Source organism: Diadema setosum, chromosome 7 (assembly GCF_964275005.1).
Source record: "Diadema setosum chromosome 7, eeDiaSeto1, whole genome shotgun sequence".
Taxonomy (NCBI): domain Eukaryota; kingdom Metazoa; phylum Echinodermata; class Echinoidea; order Diadematoida; family Diadematidae; genus Diadema; species Diadema setosum.
Window position 1 is genome coordinate 37,671,849 of NC_092691.1, and position 23,786 is coordinate 37,695,634.

General features: G+C 37.9%; 1 protein-coding gene across 1 annotated transcript in view; it reads right to left on the reverse strand.

Moving 5' to 3' along the window:
* The window catches only part of LOC140231321 (ras GTPase-activating-like protein IQGAP1), a 140,576-nt gene that overhangs the window by 102,893 nt on the left and 13,897 nt on the right, over positions 1-23,786 (reverse strand). The window contains exons 3-4 of the mRNA XM_072311470.1: positions 9,836-9,992; positions 185-262 (exon numbers count right to left, since the gene is read on the reverse strand). Coding sequence (XP_072167571.1) covers positions 185-262; positions 9,836-9,992 — 235 coding nt within the window. The remainder of the gene's footprint in view (positions 1-184; positions 263-9,835; positions 9,993-23,786) is intronic.

The following is a 23,786-nucleotide window of genomic DNA, read 5'->3' on the forward strand; positions in this document are numbered from 1 at the left end:
GCCTGACCGACCGCCCGACCGACCGCCCGAACGTCCGCTGATTCCTATATACCCCCTTCAAACTTCGTTTGGCGGGGGTATAAATATTTCCACAGTACAGGGACTGCATGCAGACATGTAATTTGTTCAACCATATTTTGAAATGACCAGATGGTCTAATACCAACAAGGGTGGTAGTAATTACCTTAGGAAAACCCACTACTTCCATGGCTCTGATCCACTGCACGGTGTTGTCTGTATGTCTGAAATGGAGGCCCTTTTCCTGTTAGAAAGAGATAAACAAAGAAAAAAAATCCTTGTTAATAACAGACAAAACAAATTTGGATTAAAGGGATGGTACAGTATTGGTGTAAGATGAGAATTGGGCTTTTAACTTTTTGTGAGATACCAAGAAAACACTCATGATAAAGTACAGAGCATGCCATTTTAAGAGGAATTCAAAGTTTATTTGATGAAAATCGAGTTTAGAATGACTGAAACATCCAAAAATAAAGTAAAACAAAGCGATCGTAATAAAGTGTGGGTCCCACACTTTATTATAATCGCCCTTTTTTGGATATCTCAGCCATTTCAAAACCAATTTTCATGAAATAAATGTTGAATTCCTCATAGAATTACATGTTCTTTCATATTTCATAAGATGTTTCTCATTATCTCACCAAAAATGTTAGAAACCTGAAATTAGGTCTCAACCAAAACTATACGATCCCTTTAAAGGGGGAATTCACAACCTATTGGAGTTTCTTGGCAATATTATTCTTTGAGTTTTGAGAACTGAACAAATCCTGTTCTAAACTGCTGATGCCAGAATCTTAGCATATCTTACATCTAGGAAATGGCAAATAAAAGAAATCCAAGGAATGTTACCTTCCATGAAAGTTAGTTGTTTAAAGGTACCAACACAGGTAGAGGTTTGTTGAAGATATCTGATGATTTGCCATTTTTCATATGAAAAACAGAGAAACTTGTGTGATAGTGATTTTATGACAAATTTGTTGGCTCAGAACAATATTCCTAGCTGACCTTTCTTACGGAGGTACCAGTACCTCAGCAAGTTTTATGGTCAATACTTCTTTCTTTCCTAATGAAAATAAATGCATGTGCTACATCACTTTGGGACATTCCAAAACAATACAGATCATTTGACACCATAACAGTTACTCTGCTGGATCAGTATTGAAATGTGTGTTGTGTATGTCACATTCATATCTGGATTGGAGTTCGTATTTTCAAGTGTGGTTTTTTTTTTAATTCCCAAATAGTACCGGATTCATGAAATTGCGAAAATAAAAACCTTGCGAGATATTTGGCATATGTACACAGTACTCTCATGAAATTTAGTGGCAAGTTGCAAGAATGTCACTCAATACTATTTACCCATACACATGATATTTCCTCACAACAGACGGAACAACCTGTTAACATTGTGGAGCCCTTCTTTCTTTTGCAAGCTCTCTACAACTTTGGTGCAAATATACTGTTTTGATCATACTGTGTCTTAACTCTTTATGTGCCACGTTCGCACGTCCGACTCAGTCGACGGCGTGCCAACTTCGCATATTCTGCTCAACAAACAAAGCCGCCAAGACCGATCGATAAACCGCTAATTATTGCTAATCCCGCGGCACAATGAAAGCGTTTGTCGTGCTTTTTTCCCCCTCTCATATACGGCTTGCATTATGATATGTGGTAGTCGGCTATCAAGCGATGTTCCCAACTAGATTTGCTCGTACATTCTAAGTTTCTGTCACGGTTTTATGTGCAAAAGTCATGTCTTTACAGTAATGTAGCAACTGGTCATTCAAAAGAAAAATTGAAAATAGATTCGTCATACAATTTATATCGAAACGAAGTTTGACATTCCACTTTAACTTTGCCTACTATTATGCCCATCTTAACAGAAATTTGTAGAAGTTATACAAATTGGAAAAACAAAATTCTTTCTCAAAGCATGACTACCTTCGTGCCTCAGAATAACGTGGCACACAGGGGGCTTCCACCATGGCACATGAAGAGTTAAACATACATACGTGTACATACAATGTACATGTGCCTTCATAAGTACACAGTTGGTCAGACTGGTTCCAAGAATCAAACACGCCACACACAAACACACACACACACATACACAAAGCAAAACAACACACAACTTTATGCAGACCATGGAAGATCCAACAGGCCTGAGAAAAAGCTGCTATTCTCTTCTTCACCATACCAGGTACCAAACAATAGACCTGAGGGCAAGGCTAGAAGTCACGTATATCTTGTTTTTCTGCCTATCTGGTTGGTAGTCTGTCACATACATCGGGTATATACGTGTATAGACTTTGCATACAATGTGTATGGGGGAGTGAATTTCAGAGGGCTGTAGATGCCAGTGCAATCTCTGGACCTTCGGCAGGAAAAGAATATCTGATTTCATCGCTGTGCATTATCACTGAGAACCAGCCCTGGCTAGGTGAACGCTATCATTCAATTATCATAGCTCTGCATTGGTAGAAGTCGGTTAAAGGCCCTGTATGATGCTTTGTGGATAACAGCTCCTGGGCACTACATCTAAAGGGAAACTTTCATTCATACGCTTACACAATTATGTGTCGTTTCTTTTTTTTTCTATTCTTTCTCCTACAGTTTTTCGAAGACAAAAAAAGAAGCATGTATTTCAATTCACCATTGAAAGAAAAATTTGTAATCTCGTAACAAGAATAAATTGCTCAAACAACCTAATCAGGAACATCGTACACACTGGCCAAGGTGAATTATGACACAGGTTTAAAAAAAAAAAATTAAAAATCATTAAAACTTGCATCCCAATGCAAACTGTGATGATTAGGAATTTTGACATGTTCACATACAACAAATATCAGCTTTTGCATCATGTTCACAAAAATAATTTTTGTTAGTTTTTGTTTTGTTTTGTTTTGTTTTGTTTTTTTCAGGTCTGCCTGAATGGGCCCATAAACAACATCATACCTGCCAACATTTCAAGATGAAATATCTTACTCGTGGATTGCAAAAATCTTATTTTATATGCAAACTGAAGTTAAAAATCTTACTTTCGGTCAAATCTTCAGAAAATACACATGAAAGGTATATTTAAATATTTTTCAAAAATCTGATTTCTCTGACAGAAAATCTGATTTTGCCATTTTTAACGTAAAAAATCTTACTGAATCTGATAAAATCTTACTAGTTGGCAAGTATGCAACATATTCTCTCATCTCCAGGGAATCATACTGATACAGAAATCAATTCTTCCAAAAGATTTTCTTTAGTCTGTTATTCTTAGAAAGGGTAAATGCTCACTATTAACCAATATTCATTGAGTAAGTTTGCAAGCTTTACCTATGATGTACACTATTAACAATATTGCACAATGTACACTTACAGTGTACATGTAGTCTATGGCATTAATATCAAGGTGCATCACAGCACAGCCATCTGTGCCAAGTCCTTTTGACATGACAATCTTTACTCCCAACATTCACCCATATTTTGGGATCGTCACTAGGCAGCCATCCCATCCTATCACTGAGGCGTTGCCATGGGAACATCTATTTTCATCTCTCCGCACAGGAAGACAAAGAATCAACAGGAAGTGCTGCCAAGTAGCTCCTGAGTTTAGTAACTTTACCCATGACTTTGGGACACTATTCCCAATGACAGGGAGACATCTTATGTACACATACCTCGACATACGTCATCTCTATAAGCACTTTGTTACAGTCATGTAGAAAAATGATGCAGAAGATTGCAGAGTGAAAAAAAAAAGTCAATCTCATTTACAGGCCATCTTTAATCATTATCATTCTATAACGTGTTATCAAATGATGGCAAATGGATGCAATACTATAAATCTAGCAGTAGACTTTTCTGATTAGTTAATGTTTTCCTTTATTGTGTGGCAGTCTCTGATAAGTAGACACACATTTTGTACCACAACGTAGACCAAAGAAACTTTTCTTGAACTTGTGAGAGAGAAATAGGATTGATTTTGAATAGTCTTGGTGGGTATATGTGTCAAAACATGATGTCCTTATCATATTCATGTTGTTATTTTGAAGTCGACAAAGTGACAAAATGACAAAAATACTGGTACTGAAGAAGTGGCATTACGTGTACAAATAAATGAAAGCACATGATGGCCGCGTGACACAGATGGCTATTTTCGGGTTTTCATCATTTCGGGAACGTAAACATAGCAACATCGATCACAAACTCATCAGGTTTGCCATGATGTCATGAGGATGGAGACTCCTTTACAGGTTTCCACATTTTTAATGCCCACTCATTCCACATGTTCTCACTCTTTCTTTTCAAGATTATTCCCAAAGGGAGGAATCCAAACATCTGCTGGAAGTCACATGAGAAAAGTTGCAATTTTTCTGTTGGAAATTGCCACAGCAAACTTCATGGGGAGTAAGAATTTTTCTGGCAATGTTACGGGTGCAATTTGGCACAGTTGCCCAGCAACTTTCACTGAAATGTCACAACTTTTTGATATCAGCAATGAGAAATACAAATTCCTTCTGACAGCTGAAAAAAAAAAAAAACATGAACAAACTCTCGTTTTCTTTAAAATCTGATAAAAAGAGGAGAAGTATTTGAGAGATTTCACAGTCAAAGATCAAGAACCACAGGATAAACCTACAGAGAAGTATTCAAATGATTTTTATATTTGCCTGATTTTGCTTTTTAAAGGTTTCTCCTGATCATGCAAAGTTCCTACAAGTTGTCTCTACATTTAAAGTTTTTTCATCTCTGGATGAACATTATTCTTAAATCACCCTCCAAAGTTGACAAGGTACATTGCCCATGCAAGGATGAGTACTCACAAAATGACACACATCCAAACTTGCTAATGATGTCAATCTCTTGTGTCAGTCTGCACTTTGCTATAGAGTTCATCGCACTCTGTCCCAGACCCCTGTCCAAAGTCTGGACAGAGGAAGTTTATAAATATTTGGACTGACCACTTCCACTCATGACCAGTCCTGTGGCTGTAATTGGGGATGTAATTCACCTAATTCACTTTCCTTGATTACCACAGGGTTGACAAGTCAATGAATCAGACAGACAGGGGAGAGGTAGCTGCCATACATTGAGTGCCCACAGGCTCGGGTGTCTCAGGGTGCGTTTATCTAGAAATTTTCTGAGGCAGAATCACGATCCTAAACACGTTTGAGGCATTTTCAGGCGATAGATAAATGCAACCATGTTTTCAAACGCATTTAGAAATGCTGATTTCAAACGCCATTCAAAGGGCGTTTACTGAAACACGTTTGAGACCATGATCCTTTCTGCACGTAGATAAATGCAATGCTGTTTTGAAAGGCAGAAATATTGTATACGCGGAATATTTCGCGAGGTTTTTATTTTCGCAAATTTCGCGAATCAGGTGCTATTCGCGAAATTAAAGACACACGAAAATATTGACTTTGATCCCATATGTGAATGTGACGTACACGTGTACACTTCTCTGTTCCGTACACGACTCCACGATCGCGAATTTAACCACTCGCGAAATCGTCGGGAATTCCCGATTCGCGAAAATTAAGACTCGCAAAAATTTAGACTCGCGAAATAAATGGCGTATACAGTAGATCCCAAGGTCAACGCCCAGCTGTTTTTGGTTACAGAGATAAGCGTGCCCCATTTTAGTTTTCATTTTGCATGAATAATGAAGGCATGTTCGGTGGTATGCAGTTCACCTTTACTTCCTGGGTCAAATGGCATAAAGAAGCTGCACAGTGACAACACTTGAATCGTGTGATGGTTGGATAAACGCGGCACCCTGAGAATAACACTTCAAACCACATTTGCAAACGGCATTTGAAACGCATTTTGAAACATGATTCTCTCTCTCTCTCTAGTTAGATAAACGCAGCACCAAACAACCAGAAAAAGAGTAGGTACTCTGTATGAACTGTCTCTCTGGGATGGCTCAAAATTTGTGCAATACAGTCCGAATTTACAAGGCTCCATTTTGCACCCCATGCTGATCCTTCAGTTATTTACAATGTCTCAGTGCAAATTTCAATTTACTTCTTAGACAAACAATATGGACAACATGGTATGGACTTGTAATCTGTCTCACATAAATGTCGCGACATCACTCCCTGGCAGAGAGATAGACTGTAACATTCCATCACTTGCCCCCAAAACTAGGTCAACTACTTTGGTATGGTCACATTTGAGACTGTGCAATACATAAACTTAAAGCATTACATGAAAGAATGGGATGGGGGGCTAAAATCTTTATCTTATTGACTTATCAAATGCAGAGCCATCATTTACACTGTACTGCAGTTCTTGGCATGTTCCCTTCAGCATGTGCAGTCAGCAATGGCATGCCTTGTCAAACAAAACATGGTTACTTGCATTATCCTTCTTGAGCTTCTTTATACTGTTAAGTGTTATAGCCATAGCTGGGCTTTGCCAATGTTTCAAGGCCAGTGGGAATTGTGCCAGAATTAGCAAACATATTTATAAACAGATACAATAACCACAAACTTGCCACCTCCTACGAAAACACAACCAAACAAAAACTATCAATAAACAAAAAACTTTTTAGAGTTTTGACACTTCATCTTGAACAGAGGAAATGAAAGCAAATGAATGAAATGCATCATGTTCAACAACAGAGTGTTTGGCGCAAACCCAAGAGCATGCTAACTCTTCAACTCTCAGATTCTAGCCCTTCTGTTCTTCAACTGGTGAATATCATCGATACCTAAAAGTAAAGTCACAAAGATCACAGATATTCTTATTTCCTCAACTGATTTTATTTGGTAGGTACAAGACCCATCAATGGCAGCTACACTCTGATGAAACAGGCGTCCAATTTATCATCGATATTGATATTAAGCTTCTGCTTTGATTATCTCTTCAAATACAGGATTATCCTGGATTCTTTCTGAGGTTCACTCATCTGATATTCTAAAAATTTTCTTTTAAAATTTCATTTCGAAGGTTCTTGAAAAAACAACAACAGAAGAGAAAAAGAGGTACATGTAATTGTCTTGACATTGTGTTTACATACAATTAAGTTTTGCTTGCCCAGGTGAAACTACAGTTGTAATAAATGGCTGAGTTTGTTGAAACCCAGCTGCATGATTCCTTGAATAATACAGTAAATATACCCTTAACCCCCCCCCCAAGAAAAAAAGTGTTAATACTATTAAAAGACACATTCTTTACAGCACACCCTTGCAATATAAACTTGAGCAAATTATTTCCAGGAAGTGATGGGATTTCTGCTTTCCCTCATCGGCTGCAAGTCCCTCTCTTTAAAGGGTGTGGATGGTTGCCATGGCGACGGACTGAATCAGCCCCTGTTCCCGCTGCAGGATGCTGACCTAGCATGGGGTGGAACCATTGAATCAGCAGCTCCTGAAAGAGCCAAAAAAAAAAAAAAAAACCCGGGAGCTGAAAATCTTCTATTACCAAGCCCCCTCCCGGGGTATATCCTGTGGCTAATTAGCCCCCCATACATAATTCTGATCACTTCACAAAGCACACGTAGTCACACTTGAATGTACTTTGCCAAGACGCTCCTCCTCGTCTATGGGCATCTTTGCTACTTTGAAAAAGAGGTCAGTGGGGAAAAATTTGCCCAGTTACACTCAAATTTGAGTGCCATTATTTCACTTTAACAATAGATCAACGTACAAGCCTGAACATAATCTTGCCATTAATATGCAGATGAAGTCAAACAAATAATCAGTGTTTCAGAGTTTTGGCAATCTTTTTAAAAGCAGCAACTCATAATAAACACTGTCATTGATATTTTGGAAAAGTGCTGTCAAGGATGTCATATTGTTAGGGAAAATTATGTGCAATTTTACATTGCCCTTCATCTCCAGGAAACACGAGATATGAAAAGCACATCGGGGGGGGGGGGGGGGGGGAAGGGTTGTTTTCATCTTATTTTGACAGCTCTCGAGTATCACAAGTTTTGATACTCGTCTTCTTTGATTCAAATTGCTGGCATTTTTCTCCTTTCATTCAACTAATTTCACTGAGGAAAAAAAAAAGACTTTTGTCTTTGCAGTAAAAAAAGACAAACAAATGGATAGAAATCTTGCTGCTACTAGGACTAGACACCAGGGACAGGTTTTTACCCTTGCACCCATAAAATGCTCACTACACAGAAGCAGGACCTGGAAGCTTGATGCCTCACGCTATACCACACCAATAAGTCTGCAAACATTCTTTCGGTTACAGGGGATGATGGCATCAAATGGAAATCGCCTCCAAAGAAAACTGAAATCGCACTGAAATCACACACACAAGAACGATGAATATTGAGAAAACTACTATGAATTGTTCGAACATTGATCAGAAGACATGCTGCAACTTTCCTGGTGGCAGTTGCCTTTTGAAATTGCATCCAAACTGTCACAGAGCTCAAGCTGTTGCTGTATTTCTGTCTATCAACATTTAGGAATTCCTTTCTTCTTGGCATACATTATCCTTATAAAATGGTACCAACAAAAAAGAATAAAAGATGGGAAGGAAAAAGTATAGGTAAGAAAAGGAGAATCTGCTGGGCCCTGTTTTATGAAGAGTTAAAATTGATTATATAGTTGAATTCAACTGTAAGTCTATGGCAGCCTGTGTGGTAAGGAAATTTAAAATCGATTTCATCTGTTAATAAAACGGGCCCCTGGACTCAATGCAGTCAATACTTCAAATGGGGAGGGTAAGTGAGTAAGTAAAGTGAGTATTTATAAAGTGATGATGGTAGTGGCTTTGTACACAGAGGGATGAGGTTCTTTCCCACAGGTGGACATCTTCCTGAAGGCTTACAGAGAGCAGACAGATAGATGGAAGAGAACAGATGTAATCCTTAGGTTAATATATGCTGACCTTGGTATAGCAACTAAATTTAGGCGGGGGATCAGCAGGCACATAGCGATGCCCTGTGAGTTTGAAGTTACTTTGAACAACCGGCTGAGCACATTCACACACACTTCTTCCTTCGCTAACATTGTGTAGCCAAAAGAGCTCTATAGATTGTGCGGGTGGAGGAGGAGCATTTATCATCTCTATACACCAGCAAAATGACAAGACATCTAAACTTGGTGTCTCAAACTTTCATTAAGTATGTTCATTTAAGCATCAAGTAATGCACTATTACCACTACTTCTACTTCGGTACTCGACAGGATCCATCACTCTGACTGTAGCGTCATATGATTATCAAGGAAATACATCACGTTAGAGTGACCTCAAGACCCCTTCATACTGAAAGGACAATAGAAAGTCTGGTAATAAACATAATAATTTCTTATCACAAGATCAGCTGACAGCTTGACCTGCAGTTTGATGCTGAATGGTGTCAGATGGTCAGAGCTGACACCAAAGGCTATGGTCAACCATTGGTTTCAATATCAATATCACCAAAACAAAACATAAGAAAAAAAAAATTGGCCCAGCCACCTACAGGTATGAGGGGCGAGAAATGAGTTGTTCTTTATATCTCGTCCTATTCTCTTGAAATCTTAAAGGTCCTAGAGCAACATTCAGCTGACAGACGCTGACTTGTGCTCAGTGCATCCCAAATATTATCATTTTGATGACTAGGCGTAACAAAACGACTGGTGTTTGTAGGGAACAACTTCCGTTACAAAGAAATGCATCAAATTTACATTTTTAATGCAAGTAAACTGACCTTATGCCTTGAGTCTTTCACAAATATCTCACCTGTGCCGATTTCTGGTTTTTGTTTGTTTGTTTGTTTGTTTTTTAAGTTGCTATTAAATTTCATGTCAACTGGGAAATGCACAGTTTCTGTTTTTGTTCTTTTATTTTTTTTTTACTCATCAATTTACCTGGAATCTTGTCTGGTCTCTGTCATAAATCTTCTTGATTGGGACTTTCTGCGGGGCGAAGAAGTGTGCCAGTTTGGCCAGGTAGACACCGTTGCGTAACCCTTCCTCCAGCTCAGTGGTGGGGGGCAAGTCTTCTCGTATGCAGGCCTCCATCCATCTGTTTCAATGCAACAATGTAAGTGGTAGAAAACATGTGTCACATGATTAATAAAAATAGTAATGATGATGATGATAATAATAATGATGAGAAGAAGAACAATAATTATAATAATAATAATAATAATAATAATAATATCATCATCATCATCATCATCACCATCATAATGATAATGACAATAACATACAAATTTGCATTTCAATGAATGATTAGAACAGTCAACAAGTGTATTCAAATTTAAGAATATTTTTCTCAGGACTTCTCAACGAGCTCATCCCTTTATGTGTTCTCACTGAATACATTTAATGCTCAGATTCCAGTTTGCATGAACTATTTGTCGGTATGTCAGGCAGTCCTCAGGCATGCCTTCTGATGGTCAAAAAAAAATCTTTCTTGAAAAGCTGTGCCTCAAATTCACTGGTAGACATTATTTAAGGATATATAGACATCTCAGCGGAAAAAAAAAAATAGTCAGAAAATGTTAACTATAAGGTACATTTTATTGGCTAAAACCAAAATATGGTCAAACTGTATTAGAGTAGACTGTGTGTAGTGACATCATATATCCAGTGAACTAACTGTACTTGGTACTATCTTGTCTGTACTGTTTATCCTCAATACGAGGAAGCAGCTTTCTGTCAAAGAAGATTCTTACCTCCTGAAGTGGATTCTAGGACAAAGAAGACACTATGAGAAAGCTATTTATTACTCTAACACCACATCTCTAAGCTACTTTACCCTCTTACACACACCTACCTACCTACACCTATGCACACACTTTGCTTGGGATATTACATAACCTTGCACAATCTCTGGGTATGTATGGTATTCAGTGTGTATGCCTGTCATCAAGACGGCAATCTGATCTGTAATAATCAATGCCCTTGGGAGAGTATCATAAGTTCCTCGTTAATTGTCAATCCGTGGGTCTGCATATTTTATCTTAATTCATTACTTTAATTCAGATCAAAGTGGATTAAGAATTTGGGTGCTGGGTATTGTCATAGTAGCTAAAATGAGAAATTATTAGAGTCTACACTTCAGAAAAAAAAAAATATGTGATTAGTCATACACTTTGTGTGTAGGACTATTCAGAATTGATAAAAGAGTATTCAAAAAACTATATCCCACAGAAACACAAAAACAGACATGCTATTGATGTTATATGATAGTGCAAGGAGATCGCTTTATACCAGAGTTATTAAAAGATTAATTCATCAAAATGACAGATGCAGCAATGTACGGGGTGTAAATTTATGTGAAACTAAATCCCCTGAAATATTTCAGCTTTTCCTGCGACATATTGACTTTGTGTGATATTAATCTCCGTCAGCAACGACATCAAGAATGACTATTCCTTCAGAGTATCAGATTTTATCAGATCACTTTTAAATTATGACTGTTAACCTGTATTTAAAAGTAATTTAACTTACAATAGTCTTAACCTGTTGAGGACGAGTCCCGAGTATACTCGGGCAGGTGTCTATGGGAAATGCGTATTGTAGCAAAATCAAACCGTCCTCAACGGGTTAACAAGAGATACTTTAAAATGATGACTCTGTGCCTTGGAATATACCAGTTTATTAATAATCCAAATTTTCTGAAGACTTTTATGATTTAGTTTGTTTCTTACAAACAGAAAACTCAACCTAGACTTGCCTGATATAGCAACATCTAATGCCAGCAAGCATGGATTCCAAGTAATTATTAAAATTTGTTCATTAGGATTACTGGGTATGTGAACTGAATATATGGTGACTAGAAATTGAATACATTGTATATACAGAGTATACCTATTCACATGAATATGGTGACTTATTGCAGGAAAAGTATGAATATTTCTGAAATCATAAAAGCGGACATGTAGGCACCTATTGTATTAGCAGCGTTTGTCTCTCGAAGTCACAATATTTCTCACAGTTAGGACATCACAGTGGCTGAAGCACTGCATGTGATGTGTCCCGTCAACTGTGTCTTACATCTGGAGTCACTTAATGAGGCTAAACTCTATAACAGAGTGGTCATGTGCAGCTTAGCATGGTACTGCCCCAGTGATTACTACGTTACCTCATTTGGATACATCCAAATCTAACAGAACCAATAACCTCAATAGTAAGCAAATAATGTGTAACTAAACTAAGAGGCATGTCTGAAAAAATGTGAGTGCATTCAAGCATTTGATTATAGGCCTTGAAAACTATACTGCATGAAGGTGAGTTTGGCAAACCCAGTCCAATAACAGGAAAGCCTTGCGGGAGTTTACGCACAGGGTGAAAAAAAAGGGAATTTGGTAATGAGCAAACAATATTGACAGCTGGCATTCACATTTAGATCACAAGTCCTCTGACATTTTACAAAGTAGTGTGCACGTCAGGATTGTTCCTCTATCTGATGTTCAAATATCCCCCTAGATATGTCAGCTATTATACAGGTATGATGCAAATCAAACCTTAAATACCATGTTTATTTCTACACCTGAGTTGCATTATGATCTAATGATCTCTCTCTCTCTCCTGAACATACTCACATTTTGAATAATGAATTACACCCCATCTTTATCTTTTAGGGGGTGCACTGGGCACACACCTCTTTATTTTTTGTTAAAACAGAAGAAATAAAAAGAAAAAAAAATGGGGGGGGGGGACGTGCGCCCCCCCTTTAGTTTTGTAAAGGCGCCTCCCCTTTACGAAATTCCTGGATACGTCCCTGCTATGAGAAGTACAGAGATTGGTGCAGAGCCTAAGTATACATTTCAGCAGGACATTCACATCAACATTTAGGATGAACCAAAATGACTGAAACTTCATCTTCAATCACAATCTCTCAGACTGTAATATTGTGGAGGTCACAAAATGATACTTTTACATGTCCTATAGTGGTTCCACTGACTCCAAATATAATAATTAATTGAAAACCTTCAGTGGTTACCAATGGTGAAATGTCTCTTTGGTATCTTTGGTAATCTGTTGCACCCAGCATGCATATTTTCATTTAAAGGGATGGTCTAGCATTGGTGGAGATGAGGATTGGGCTTTCAACTTTTTGAGAGATACCAAGAAACCACTTCTAGAACAAAGCATCAATACATTATACCATTCCAAAAGGAATTCAAAGTATAATGAAAATCGGTTTGGGAATGGCCGGGACATCCAAAAACAAAGTAAAACAAGGAAAAGTAGAAATTACGCGGTGCGTAATATACGTCCCCGCCGGAAGTAGCATTTTGTAGCAAAATGTACAATACAGGTCAAAAATCAAGGTCAAAGGTCAAAATTCTGTGTACAAGTTTTGAAGCCCTCACCTAGTGCCATCACATAAAGCGAACGGAATCGAAATCGGGTTAGAAATGGCGAAGGAGTAGCATTTTGTAGCCATGCAATGTACAATGTAGGTCAAAAATCAAGGTCAAAGGTCAAAGAAGTCAAAGGTCACAATTCTGTTTAGAAGTTTTGAAGCCCTCACTGAGTGCCATCACATAAAGCAAACGGAATCGAAATCGGGTTAGAAATGGCAAAGGAGTAGCATTTTGTAGTAAAATGTACAATACAGGTCAAAAATCAAGGTCAAAGGTCAAAGAAGTCAAAGGTCAAAATTCTGTGTAGAAGTTTTGAAGCCCTCACCTAGTGCCATCACATAAAGCAAACAGAATCGAAATCCGGTTAGAAATGGTGGAGTAGCATTTTGTAGCCATGCAATGTACAATATAGGTAAAAAATCAAGGTCAAAGGTCAAAGAAGTCAAAGGTCAAAATTCTGTGTACAAGTTTTGAAGCCCTCACCTAGTGCCATCACATAAAGCAAACAGAATCGAAATCGGGTTAGAAATGGCGAAGGAGTAGCATTTTGTAGCTAATGTACAATATAGGTCAAAAATCAAGGTCAAAGGTCAAAGAAGTCAACGGTCAAAATTCTGTGTAGAATTTTTGAAGCCCTTACCTAGTGCCATCACATAAAGCAAACGGAATCGAAATCGGGTTAGAAATGGCGAAGCAGTAGCATTTTGTAGCAAAATGTACAATACAGGTCAAAAAATCAAGGTCAAAGGTCAAAGAAGTCAAAGGTCAAAATTCTGTGTATAATTTTCGACGCCCTAAACTAGTGCCATCACACAAAGCAAACGGAATCGAAATCGGGTAAGAAATGGCGAAGGAGTAGCATTTTGTAGCAAAATGTACAATATAGGTCAACGGTCAAGGTCAAAGGTCACAACTGAAATTCTGTGTAGAAGTTTCAAAGCTCCCATGTAGTGCTCTCATATAAAGCAAACAGAATCAAATTCGGCTCATAAATGACAGAGAAGTAGCAAATTGAACATTTTGATCACACACAGACGCACACACGGACACACACACGTACGGAGCCCGTTTCATAGTCCCATGCTCGAACTCGTTCGGCGGGGACAACAAAGCAATCATAATGAAAAGCGGGTCCCACCTTTTTATTAGGATTGCTCTGTTTCTAATATCTCAGCCATTTCAAAACAAATTTTCATCAAATAAACATCATGAATTCCTCTTGGAACTACATTGTACATGCTCTTTAATTTTTTTTTTCTTTTTTATGAAAGATTTCTCATTCAAAAATGTTTTCTCACAAAAAAACAGTTAGAAACCTGAAGTTTGGTCTCAACCAAAACTATGCGATCACTTAAACGTCTAGATTGGATAGCCATGACTACATGTGGTTTCTGTGACTACATATGGAGTTGTACTCAGTACCTTGAGTTTCTAGGACTTCCTGTAATGTACAAGTATATTTCTGTGACTACCTTGCATTTCTCTAGCCACCTTCGAGCACCAACAGCATTGGAGAATGAAATAGCATTCATTTAAAGGCATAATTTACCATTTGTAAATGAAACAAAAACCTACCATTAGTGCTTTCAAATAGTTCTAAAATGTGGGTGAGGGATAGAAACAACTAATGTAAAAATTTAAACCAGTATAATCAAGGTCAAGTATTGTTAGATACACAAAATGTGAACAATAGTTATAATGAAAATGTTTCCAGACTAAACCATCTACAGGTATGGTTTAATTAGAAAAATTGTGATATCTCCTTATATCTTAGGCGTTATTGCAAAAATGTGAATAGATGGTAGGATGTTTTGTGATACAACTGACCTACACATATGCTTCAAAAGTGATATCTTGAACATTTTTTTAAAATCATTGCTCCCAAAGGTAAACAGGACCTCTAAGTAGTTCCTACAATTTTCACTGAGTACTAGAGTGCACATGTAGATGTTTACTAGCCTGTGCCTTGTGAATTTTCTACATGTACATATACAACATAGAGCCATATAATGTATCACTCACAGAGGTATGCTAACTTCCTATTCAGCATTGCACCCATGGAATACAATCTGTGTGGTGCTTCCTGTTTTTGTGCTAAAAAAATATTAACAACTAACAAACCAAGTAATTGTGTGGCAAAGAAACACACACACACACAAAAAAATTCCAAAAAGAACGATTAACAATGATCTGGATGTTTTCAGAACTTTGAACAATATCATATTCACATACCATTATGACATTTTACCGTCGTATGACGATAGTATGAAGACATCCGGGTTAAATGCAAATTTGCAAACAGTAGTTACTGCATCATATATTTTCCATTTTCTTATGAACTCAGCTTTGTATTTTTTTCCCATAATTGTCATATATGCACATTTGTGATCGAGGCTATTCAATTCCCACACTAAAATCTAATGGTCTATAGATGTGATTGTCTGTTTCCAGGGAAACCAGTAACTTCAAGTGTGCAGTTCATATGAAAGAAGAATCATTGAAACTTCTTAGGGAGTATGAAAATATGAATTGCACTTCCAGATTGAATTCATGGATAAGAGAAGGAGTTCAATTCATGTTGAACACACAATCTGACAGGCCTTTCTTTTCTTTGTATGGGACCATTGGGGTCACTGTTAGCTAGAGGCAGCAGTGGAGGTCTCTTATGACCTAAATTGTTCACACGCCTCCCCTTGAGTCACAGCTAATGAGCACACATGGTGCATTCATATCGGAATTCCCATAGTATCAGATACCACAGTAAATTCTTGGCAAAATACCATGGTAATTGATACAGCTCTAATTTACTTAGTACCATTCTCATTCATAAAATACCGTGGTATATCTGACAAGCATTGCGCATAAAGCATCTGCAATGGGAAAAGACATGAAGTCTGTTGGGTTATGTGAGAAACAAACTGCTGTAAGATCAGAATTGTTTCTCAACACAATTCACACTCAAAACTCCAATGTGTATTTTGTACAAAGTTTGAAATACCATCCTAAAAGCCATATATTTTTCAATGTAAGTGCATTCACATTAAGAAATCCCAAATTATTTGAAATGTGCTGCATAAAATATGGTGGTGTTTGAAATACCGCAATATTTCACTGTCAATATGAATGCACCTAATGTTGACTAAGCCTTGTGACTGCCCTTGACACAGACACCCAACCCTCCAGTCTGCAGACATTGCACTTCACCAAGTGATCTCTTCCCTACCCAATTCCATGACAAAACAAACATCCCAAACTCATATTTCCCCACACAGTAAAGTATATTGTACATGAGGTGAATCCATTCCACGTAGGCCTATAATACAAATCTTTGAGTATGTTTTATATAATGTGCATACAGTACATGCATGTAGCCAGTCTGTATGTATTATATATGAATACCGGCAAATGTTTACATTTTACGCAGCGTTCTAAAGAATGAATACTTCAATTTTAGTTTTGTTTTTCCGATAGCTCAAACAAATTGTACTGTTGTTAAAAATGGACCAAAAAATCCTTTACAAAAGACCATGTTTATGTGGTAAAGTACTTTTACTTTTACTTTTATTTAGAACAAATTCTACATGCCTACGATTGTATGCTCTTCAAGGAGAACGAGTCCCCATGTCGACAGCAATGCAAATGCACTGAAAACCAATTTGGGAATCTGTACTGCATCATTCACATTTGATCAACTGACAAATGTGAATATTATAGGGCTGTCAACCTTCACACACAAAAACAAAACATATTCTGAAAGCAAGTAACTTTCTGGTGAAAAAAAAAAGAGAATTTGCATGCAATAAGCATCTTAGACTAGAGTTGAGAGAAAAGTGATTTTTATATCAAAACAATACACATATCTTGAATGTTAAAAAAAAGTACTGGGTGGGGAAATATGAGTTTGGGATGTTTGTTTACCAGTATGACTATAGCCATGAAAAAAACATGCCCAAATGGCATGTGTGGGCATGTCTTTCAAATGGAGCTAGATGATATTAGCTGATATATCAAACTTGCATCATTTGCTCTTGAAGAGTTTAATAGCTCTGCATGATTCTGATCTCAATATAATGCAATATCTTCAGCCAGGATCAACTGGACTTTGCCTGTGCCATAAACCTTAACTTTTCATGTAACTACCAATCTCTGATGAGATGCTATTCCACTGATGTGGCATATAGAATGTTAGTGTTATGGTAATATTGCAATTTTTTCCATAATGTTTAAAAGTCAAGTGTTGTTCTAATGCAGGAGCAGTTAAGCAACTTCGGCTACTTCCTGTGTGGTCTACTTACGGTGTGTGTCAAGCCTGCTTAGCAGATAACATTGTTTGAACATTCCTCTATCGATCATGAGCCATTTTATTTGAACCGTCTGCACCACATGTAAATAAGTGCCACTGCCAGGGAGTGTTGTGTATCATATGTGACTCATACACGGGGCCTCAGAAATAGTTCTAAAATATATTACTTTGTATTCTATATTCAGTCAATCAGCTCTCTTCCTTTCAGAAGGAAGAGGGGCAGGAAAATGTGTTGGCACCCACAGGACATGTGCACATTGTCTGGGCGTATCTTAAATTCTCGTTTTTTGTTTGAATGAATGCCACAACCCGAAAGAAACATTGTTTGCACAATATTAGAATGTTTGCTATGACAGTAAGAGACAGCTGGGGGCAAGTTACGGGTCTCAAACAGACATTAAAAAAAAAAAAAAAAAGCAAAACAAAAACAGGTTGCCATTTATGTCAGGTTCATTTTCCATTTTTCTTTTTACTTTAATTCTATGTGAGTAGTGGAACAGAGTAGCATAGTGTATAAAACATGATTTAATATAAGAGAAAATTTGATGAAATCATTTTGATTCAAAAATTAATTCAGTTTCAGTCACCTTGTTTTAATGCCGAAGCTTTCGTATCATGAAGCATCAAGAAAATTAGATAATTTCAAAGAAGAAGAAAAAACACAATGGTTCATTCAACAAAGAAATATCTTGTGAACTTACTTTTCCTTTCCATTCTGCCCAAATTATCATACAGTAATATACAGGCCATTCAAATACCACTCAGCAATGAAATAATCATGACTACATGATACTGGAAGTCTTCCTGTTTGCCCACGGTTAGATATTTTGGGATGTTCTCTGTTGAGGAACATTTTCTTACAAGTACTACAGTGTAGCAAATGGCACCAAACTACAAATGTACATAGAGAGCTAATTATTTTTCGTAGAGTGCAACTGTATTAACAAAGTTTCAAATCCTGTGCAATGCTTTGAGAATAAAGATAAATGATACTTTGCAATGAATTGATACATTTGTATGTTGTGATTCTAGGAAGCTGTGCTATTTTTGCTCAGTCTCCAGAGCACCTGAAAACAATCTCTACTACAGACTCAAATCCTGTGCAATGCTTCGAGAATAAAGATAAATGATACTTTGCAATGAATTGATACATTTGTATGTTGTGATTCTAGGAAGCTGTGCTATTTTTGCTCAGTCTCCAGAGCACCTGAAAACAATCTCTACTACAGACTCGCAAAAGTTTGGGGGACAAGCTGAAGAGAAGCACATTCATACTTTGACTAGCCCATACAATGGATGACACTATTTGTTGTTGAGGTACAATTAGTAAGTAGAATGTTCTCAACCTCATGGTGTGAATGTACAAGGGATTAACCCACTCCATACTAAATTCTGAAATCCCCAGAAACTTAATACACAAGCCAACTGGTTCCTCCCGTATGGAACAGGTTAACAACCTCTTCATTGGCATTTCAAACCCATCTTGTATATAGACCATCTTGTATAGACCATCTTGTATGCTCTGTCCCCAAAACAGTCATTGATATCATGTTGCTATCAGTGTTCATGCACATAAGGCTGCGTTCACAAAGAAGTATTCGGTATTCACTATTCGCTATTCGCTATTCGCTATTTGGGCCCCGAATACACCATCACCCGCACCGTGAGCCGTGAGCCGTGCAGTGAGGATTTCTTCCTCCTGCATCCTAGCAAATCTTATTAACAATTTCTAAACTGCATCAGAATGTCAGTCTACATGCTTATTTTTGCTAAAGGGCAAATCCAGACCAAAATTGTCATTATTTCATAAACGAGAGACGGTATACGCTGCAAGAAAATCGAACAAGTTCGATAATCGAACAAGTTCGATTCCTACTTTGCTATACTTTTCGCAGCTATTCGGTACTTTCGAATAGTGCCCTCCTATATGAACCGGTGTGAGGAAATCCTATCGTTCGATTCAAGCTATTCGCGTGCCCTCGAAAAACGAGCCCGAATACCCGAATAGTATACTTCTATGTGAACGCAGCCTAATGCATTTGTGTATTAAACAAAGTCTTCAGAGATCTAAAGATCAACATCAACACTGGATTCATGATTACATGATGCAAGAGACGCCAAAGAGAAAAATGTTTCACTCCACTTCTGTAGTATCTGACCTCTTGGCTGGTCGAGATGGTGTCATTTTCAATGTTTCCTCCCCATGACCACACAATTTACCTGTACTTGGACAAATGCCAACTTCTGGAAGCTGCCACACCCTCTACACTAAACTGGGAACTAATACTTCATGGCAAATCTATGAGACGTTCTGTCACTGCAGTCATATTTCACTTACAAGGTATTCTTAATGCTTATCGTACAGCATACAACATTATGTGGTGTGGCAAGTCAAGCTTCAAAATCATTTGCTTATTCATGCAATTATCTCTGCAGGGTTAATAGTTTGAGTAGACATTTCTGTGATGCAGATTATATGAATGATTGTGTCTGGATTAAAGACTATGCAGAGGGCACCACCCTCTGTGTTCTTCATCGGACTGTGCTGACCCCATACGACCTTGAGTGAGGTGGCCCAGGGTGTAGCAATCTACCCTCCTCCCCCTCCGTGGCCTCTAGGGAGTGGTTGACTCATCATCCTTGGAGGATCATAGGACATATAAACAAAAAGGTATTTCAGCCCCACAGCTCAGGTTTATTGCCTGACTTATGTTCAACAGAGAATTTCAATACCTGCAGGAACAAATTCTTGAGAATGACAGCATTCGTAGAGATGAAACATGAATTGAAGCATCTGTGAAACGTTTGAGCTAAATCAGGCAAATGTCAAAAAAGTTACACCTCTATCCAGTATCAGCTGTCATATGAGGTGGGCGTCCATTAGTTGTATTCTGATGGCAACTTGTAACAGCTGTTTGTGATAGCTGGGATTACCTGGCACTCTTCTCTATACACCACAACTAGGTGTCGGTCATCATGTGTTACATTTTCATAACACTTCAAATTAATTTTCTTTGTTAGAATCCCTGATATACTTTATGATGTCTTTCATTATTTTTTTTTTCTTTCAAAAGCTGCATGTATTCAAACTTTCACTTTTTAAAGACACACATATAGCAAAGGCAAAAGGCATATTACACAGTATATGTCCCCCCCCCCAAAAAAAAAAAATTATAATTGGATTTTTGCATTGATAACACCCGATATGATTAAACCATCTAAATGCTACTTCAGGGTCTTAAAATATAACATACAGTACCGGTATTATCTCTATTTTGCAGAAAATCCCATTCACTTTGGTTAAGCAGTCAAAGAGAAATGTGCATTGTTGTAAAGCATGTCATGAGTCTGATTCTTCGAAGTTTACAATTTGTACCACTTGGATGCTCTTGGAACTACATTGTACATGTGTAAACACAATAGACAGAACATGGAGGGAAGGGATTCCTGACATGCTCTACAAAAACAAAACAAAAAAAAAAACAAAAAAAAAAAAACAACTCATCACTCTTTGACCACTGAAGCAAATTGAATGGGGTTTTTTGTAAGATTTGGGCAATGAGTTGTAGTTTCATGCCCTGAAATTTTGTTGGACTGATTCACTATTTTTAAAGTTATCGTTGTGGAGGGTATTGTTGTAGAGGGTACCGTTTTATTTTTATTTTTATTTTTTTTTGGGGGGGGTCCATACAGTACATGTAATGTACATTAGACCTAGGCCTTCATGGTCTTTCAGAGTACATAATTGATTTATACCACTTCCTATCTTACAAGACAGATTAGGCTAAAAATCATTCATCTCAAATAAAAACTTGTCTGAACATTTTAGTCTTTCTCTGGACGACACACAAGGATTTAAAAGTAAAAACTGTCAGGGTTGGGTCCAATAAGACACAAGAAAGATTTCCTGATATTTAAATAATTCTATGACAACTTTCCAGCATCTACTTCTGTGTCACATTAAATTCTCGGGCGGTACAGCCGCCTATATACTGTACTAGTATCCGTGGTCGGCGCGGCGCTATAGGTAAGGTACACGTACACGCACGCTAGCGCTGTGCAAATTATGCCCCGCTCCGGGAGTGCCCTTGCTACGAAGTGCACTAAATCTTGACGAAAAAGCCACATCCGGGTACTTTTTACGTCATTGGCGATAGCGAGAATTGTGTATGTGTGTTGTCAGACTGCGAGTATTTCAAGCCCTAGATCTCCCACAAATGAACAACTTTGTGAGACACAGATACAATGAAGGCAGTGTAGTTTGGGAAGCTATTAAGGGCTTGGGTAACTACAAAGTACTTGACAGTTACAGCAATGTACATTGTACATCACACCTTATGTGTTGATGGATCATGTTTTGACACAATCTGTGCTGTTCAGTTCTTCTATCACTTTTGGAAATGATTTGAGAAAGTTTGGTAATTGTTACACCATGCTTAAAGGGTGTGTACAGTTCTTGTCGAGGTGAGGATTTAGCTTTTAACTGTTTTCGAGTGTTACGACCAAAATCACTCTGAGAATGATCGCACAAAAGAAACAATTAACTAATGTTCAGGCGGTTTACTAACAGTGATATTGTGGGTACAGACTCGTAATCGGTTCTCACATCAGTACAATAATGATCAATAGAAACAGTTACAAATCAGTAATGGAATCACTTACACTTATTACATGCAATATCCCTGGAAATGTCCAAATACGATGCTCGATGCACAAAGGAATGATCCACGATGCACCGATGAATGATACCTTCGACGTAAATCCAGAGGTGCAGGTTACGATAGTCCAAGGTATAGATCCGGGGTAAAAATCCAGGATATACGTCCACAGCGAAACGTGCAGAATCCACAGGAAACGGGCAGAATCCAAATGTTATGACGACCACGTCCAGTTGATGCGTTGAATGATGATTCACTTTATAATGTCCAGCAAGGAATCCAGCCCGTCACAGCTTTGCCGTAATAATGTCCGTTGACACTAAAATATGGAGTCTATCTCCAACGTAGGCAAATTAATTCTCTGCAGGCAAAATGTCTCCCAGGCCTTATCTCCACAAACACAGTTTGTATAGCAGGTCAGCAGGTAACACAGGACTGACTATAACAAGTCGCTTCAGAGCCAAAAGTGACGTAACTCTCAGAGCAGAGGTGTTGGGTACTCTGCCTACTGCAGAATTTCTCCGGCTTATATACTATCCATTCACCCCTTTCTAGTACATTCTGTAATTTTCTCCAACCTGGGGCTACATACCTGAACATACTAGCAAGTCCAAATTCCAGGAATCCTGGATGACTCACTGCCTAACTATGTGCATAACATCATTGCCAAAATTAACTACCAATCACATTGGGCTACAAGGGCAGTGCCTCACTCAGCCAGCACTTCCTAGAATTTTCTGGAATGGGTGAAATCATTCTAGATTGAGTGAGCTATTATGTATTTCCTGTCACATGCATACATGTACTGTAGCTACATTGTATACCATGTAGAAAATTCTCCACTGATCTGGTCAGCCTGTATGTACTATATCTATATCATATAGAATGTTCTCCATTAATCTGGTCACCCTGTGTACATACACATTAAAACGACCATGCATACAGCCTTGATACATTGTACATGTACATAACTACTTGTGTGTACATTTGTGACACCATCCCCCATGGGAAAAAGAAAGCCTTGCCGTAGCAAGGGTTTCTTTTACCTTCACAATTTCTCATTGTTATTTACAACGAATGTGAAGTACAATCCAAGTCAAGCAACAATAATCACATACTATCACATGCCTTTTGAATAGCTGCATTAATTCCATGTTCTCTTTTCATGGATACTATTTACAATTGCTTGGATTCTCTGAGCTAATCATGTCAAACTCAAATTGCATACCTGTACCTCAGTAATGGATAAGCTAAACACTGCATGTGTAATGTGAGGTGAAAACCTTTCACCCTTAACTTCTACTGTGCTATCCACTATCTATGTCACACCAACTGACTTTCGGTCATAGCACTCTTTCAACATATTGACATGACACATTCTCTGATCTTTTCGTCTGTCTGGCGTACTGATCACATAGTTCACATCATTGAGTTTCTTTTTGACACAGTATGGGCCACTGAACTTGGCTTTCAGTGGTTCACCTTGTATGGGCAGCAGTACAAGAATTTTGTCACCTGGTTTGAAGGTTCGGGCTTTG